The sequence below is a fragment of the Diadema antillarum genome, unplaced genomic scaffold, assembly GCF_040938485.1.
Source record: "Diadema antillarum isolate AM-2024a unplaced genomic scaffold, OU_Dant_1.0 seq00002286_RagTag, whole genome shotgun sequence".
Taxonomy (NCBI): Eukaryota; Metazoa; Echinodermata; class Echinoidea; order Diadematoida; family Diadematidae; genus Diadema; species Diadema antillarum.
The window spans coordinates 38,784-43,317 of NW_027272910.1; the positions used below are offsets into that span (position 1 = coordinate 38,784).

Below are 4,534 nucleotides of genomic sequence, written 5' to 3' on the forward strand. Positions count from 1 at the left end.
TCGAATCAAACGTTCAGTTTGATGTTACGCTGCCCAGCGATGACAACGTCTACATATTTCCGCCAATTGAAGCAGATTTCTTCTACACTATAACTGAGTGTTACATAAAACAATAGTGTGCAAATTTAAATGGTGAAATTACTTCTGGTACAATTATTCAGTTAGAGAGCAGATTGGTGACGTGTCGTGTAGCTGGTCGATCGGAGCTACAGTCTAATCAACAGGCATCCATCGATTCATCCAACGTCGGCACTTATCCACGGACTTCTTTCGGAACTCCTCTTCGATCTCCTTCTCCACGTCAGTCAGCTGAGGGAGCTCGATCTTCGGGTCGAGGCGGACATCGTAACGCACGTCGTAGCCCGGGAACGTCATGTCGAAAGATCGTTCGCGCGGGGGTTTCGCGCGAGGTGGGTCCTTTGCGGCTTCGCCCGCTGCGATGCCGAGTCGAGTTGAGGGTTCGCCCGTCTTGTGTCGCCTTTCGCTGGCCGGGCTGAATTTGAACTCGTCCTTGTCGCGAAACCTGCCGGCATTCGTGCTGCTCTGCGGCTTTTTACGTTTACCGGAGAAGGTAAGCGAAGAATCTTGCTTGGCTTTCTGCCTGACCTTCCCCGACTTGTGAGACGGTGGTGGCGAGTTCTGCTGCTGGTTTTGTCGCGCAAAGTTCTGAAGCTGTTGCCTATGCTGCTGATTCTGCTGGAGCTTACGACTGTAAAACCCCGGGGATTTCGGGCTACTTGGGTTTTTACCGTCTGTGAGTTCATTGCCAACCGCTACGCGCATTGCATATGTATGCTGATTGTCATACGTAGTAGCAGCACCCCGCGACCGTACAATCTTTGGCGATAAGGTCACTAAACGCGTCATCGAAACACACTTTTGACTTGCGTCGAGCTCCGGCAGCGGTTGTTCGAGATGCGTTTCGCTCTTACTCCTCCGCGGCACTTCCCTGGTTAACAATCTTCCAGCGATATGTCGCACAGTGTTCGCGACAGCGATATCAGCCGTCCCAGAAATCCTGTTTGTCGTCGGACCTTGTGGAGTAGGATCCTGAACAGCCGACTCGCCGTCGCGCGGCCCCAAGCTGCGGCGAACCTCATCACAGCCATCCTTCGCCCTGGCAACATTCGATTTCCGCGTCGTCAACAGCTCATTAATCACTCGCTTCGCCTCGCTGGATGATTTGATTGCCGATATCGATTTCCGGGTCGAATGGTCGTCCGCGATGATCATGCCGTTTTCCTGCCTTCGCCCGTCTGGAGAATGCTCCTCAGGGTCGTCTAACATCCCAATCTCATCTGTCGAATGTCCCGATTCCTTCATGCTTCCATCGACACTCACCGCTGATCATGGTTGGATGGGAGGAAGGATGGGAAAGAGGGGATGGTTTTTCCACCAAAATCAAAAGTCGCAAGTCTGCGTGGCAACAATTTCGATTGCACTTTAGTTTACCTTCACAAAACAAGAAAATGAAAAAATGACGACTTCACAGTATTGCTTCCTTTTGAAGCAGCTGTAGATGTTCTGATGAAAATGGTGTGTGTTTCTCCCTCGCAATGCGGCATTTACATACACAGCATTAGTAGTGACTGGTGCAGAATCCTTACGAGATAAACCGCTATCTACTAACCCAAAATTGGTTGATCTTTCACACGCGTGGAGGGAGCAGTTAATCGAATATTTTTAGTCGCACCTGAAGACACGTTGAAAATATGCTCCAGCGACGTTTGCCTGTGATCTCAGTGAAAACATTTCATTGGTCCGTTACCTCCATTTCTCTCTCTGCGATACTGCGACAGACATTCTGAGGAAATCTAGCATCAACCAGCGACCGAGAAGGCAGTGTGAAGTCGGACAAACATCGAACGCCAGCGACTTCGGATGTTCATTGTCTAATGTGTCAATATGAAAAGATACATGCTGCTGACGTTGTTCCGCCGTAGTCTATACAGGATCGGATGGCAGCAGACGATGAGATGCAGTGACGTAGATGGGCGAGCTGTCTATCGTTCAAACAGTCACGTGGTGTGAAAAAGTATGGCGGGAAATTGAGTCGTCGATCTTTTTAAGTCTCCACCAAGTCCTGCCTCCATTGTACGTCCAGGCTGCCAGTGAGAATGCTGGATTACGTGGTTTACATCTGCGTCAAGGAAGAGACAAGATGAAACATAACATGAGGCAGTGAAAGTTTGAAAGTCTTTCGCTATTAAATGAAGAGGAGGGATACCTACACAATAAGAGAATACACAACGAGTTAGCTGGATCTCTCCGAGTCGGTTTCATTTTAACCCGTTCCATACTGAATTCTGAAAGTTCCCGAATGGAAAGGGTTTGCCGACTGTCAATACAGGTTTTTCTTTCTAATGAAGTTAACACATTTTTTTTTTTTTTTTTTTTTTTTTTAGTAAAGTCAGGCTGCGGCACGAGGCTGTGGCACGAGGGAGCAACATCGAGGGAGCAACAACAACAACAACAACAACAACAGCAACAACAACACCAACACACACACACACACACACACACACACACATCATACTCGCGCTCGATCTTTGATGTCTAAAAGATGATATGATCAAAGCCAGCTAGATACTATTTCTTCAGTCTCCTTTTAGTGTTTAATTGGAACTACGTAAAAATGAAAAAGAAAAAAAAAACCCTCATGAAACTGCAAACTACATAAATTCAGATCAAGGAAGAGAATAATAGCCCCCCCCCCCCAAAAAAAAAAAAAAAAAAAAAAATCCATATTCGTGACCTGCATGGTAGTGACTGAAAGTATATGAATACACGTATCTACAAAATCACTGTAATATCTATAAATCACTCCGTTGACCCATTTAACACATTAGCAAAGATGATTTACCACCAAAAGATAAGAATAACACACATCCATACGTACAAACAAAAATCAATGCCACAAGACAAGAAACATAAAAAGATACCATGTCTTTCCGAAGTGATGAATCTAATGTCAACATGCTATCAACACATTCTAAGAAGTGGTGTCTAAATGGGCATTTTCAGGCTTTTGATGTATCTGTGATACGTGGAATCGTTTTGTCCCTATCATTGCTGAATTTATCTTTTCCATATTCAATATTCATTGCAGCGTTTCCAAACCTATGACGAAAGATTTAGTCATCAGATGTCACATAATCATTATCTTATTAACATTACCATTTTAACGTGTTTCTATATATTTTGTTACAAAATGAATTACACACACACACACACATATATATCATATATATATATCATATATATAATATATATATATTGTATATATATTATATATATATACATATATATATATATATATATATATATATACATGAATGATAGAGAGAGAGAGAGAGAGAGAGAGAGAGAGACTCTCACACACACAGACCTACAAAATGTATTTTCCCGATGTGCTGCGTTTCACCTGTTGCGTGTGCTAAAATGGCTTTAGTTTATTCAATCAGAAAAAGAGAGAAAAAAAATCAATCATTGACAGAATAAAACTGACTTCCGTTAGGTCTTGAGATATTTTCTCCGATGTTTAAGTCTTCCGGGGTCTTTTCTCTACTCTCATCCCATTTCTCACCCCCCCCCCTTCCCCCTCTCTCTCTCTACGTCTATCTACCTATTTATCTCTGCGTCAGTATACATTGAAAAGGCACTGTGCTGAATAGACGGCGCAGTGAATCAATTTGGTGACATTCATTAGCAGGTGTTAACGCCGGCAGTTCAAAGTTTGTTCCGTTTATGATGAAATAGTATGAATGCTGCGTATAAAACGTGAGCAACAAAGGAAGAAGAAGAAAAAAATCATGAATAAAGCTCAGAAACATCATTATTTGGGGAGGACTGTACGGCACCTGCCTGGTCTACGTTCTGACGTCAGAAAATTTCGTCAGCACGGCTAGGGCTGGCGAGACCAATGTGTGATTTGATAATGTATATCATATCGAGTGATATTGTCGGTATATGGAGAAACGACGCACGGAACATATCATTATTGGCCACTGTGCAAAGAGAGATACATCTGCCTATAGTTTCGGCTTCATATTGGTTGTATCTCATTAACACATAAACAAGTTTGATATATGTATAATCATATACCATATTTGGGATAATTTCTATCCCCTGTCCATTTTTTTTTCTTCTTTTTTGGCGCGCCGGCGCGTTCGACGCAGAACATTATGTAGTAAGTATTTTTTTTGAAGGAATTCTTGAGTGGTACACAATCTACAAGCACTGCTTTAGAGTGGACCTCTCAGTTCTTTTTTTTTTCTCTCCTCAAAACATAACTTGAAAATTCTTGCTTCTTTTGACCATAACTTCAAAAATGTACGTTTATATGTAGTGACCAATATATCATTTAAAAGGTATTATTTTGTACTTTATGACAGAGACCGTTCTTCATTATCTTCAAAAATGGACTTATCGGTTTTTGCAAACAAACTCTTCATTCATTTCTATTAGTTTGTTGACTATCGTTTATCCTTCACACTTTGTAATGTATATGCTTATGATGGATTTTCTGATTTAC

General features: G+C 42.4%; 1 protein-coding gene across 1 annotated transcript; it reads right to left on the minus strand.

Annotated features, from left to right (window-relative positions):
* Positions 1-213: 213 nt before the first annotated feature.
* LOC139714473 (uncharacterized) lies at positions 214-1,233 on the minus strand. The gene has a single exon (XM_071626178.1). The coding sequence runs from the start codon at positions 1,231-1,233 to the stop codon at positions 214-216; it is 1,020 nt and encodes a 339-aa protein (XP_071482279.1).
* Positions 1,234-4,534: the final 3,301 nt, after the last annotated feature.

Coding starts and splice junctions, on each gene's coding strand:
- LOC139714473 (XM_071626178.1), bottom strand. CDS start 1,233: ATGATCATCGCGGACGACCATTCGACCCGGAAATCGATATCGGCAATC.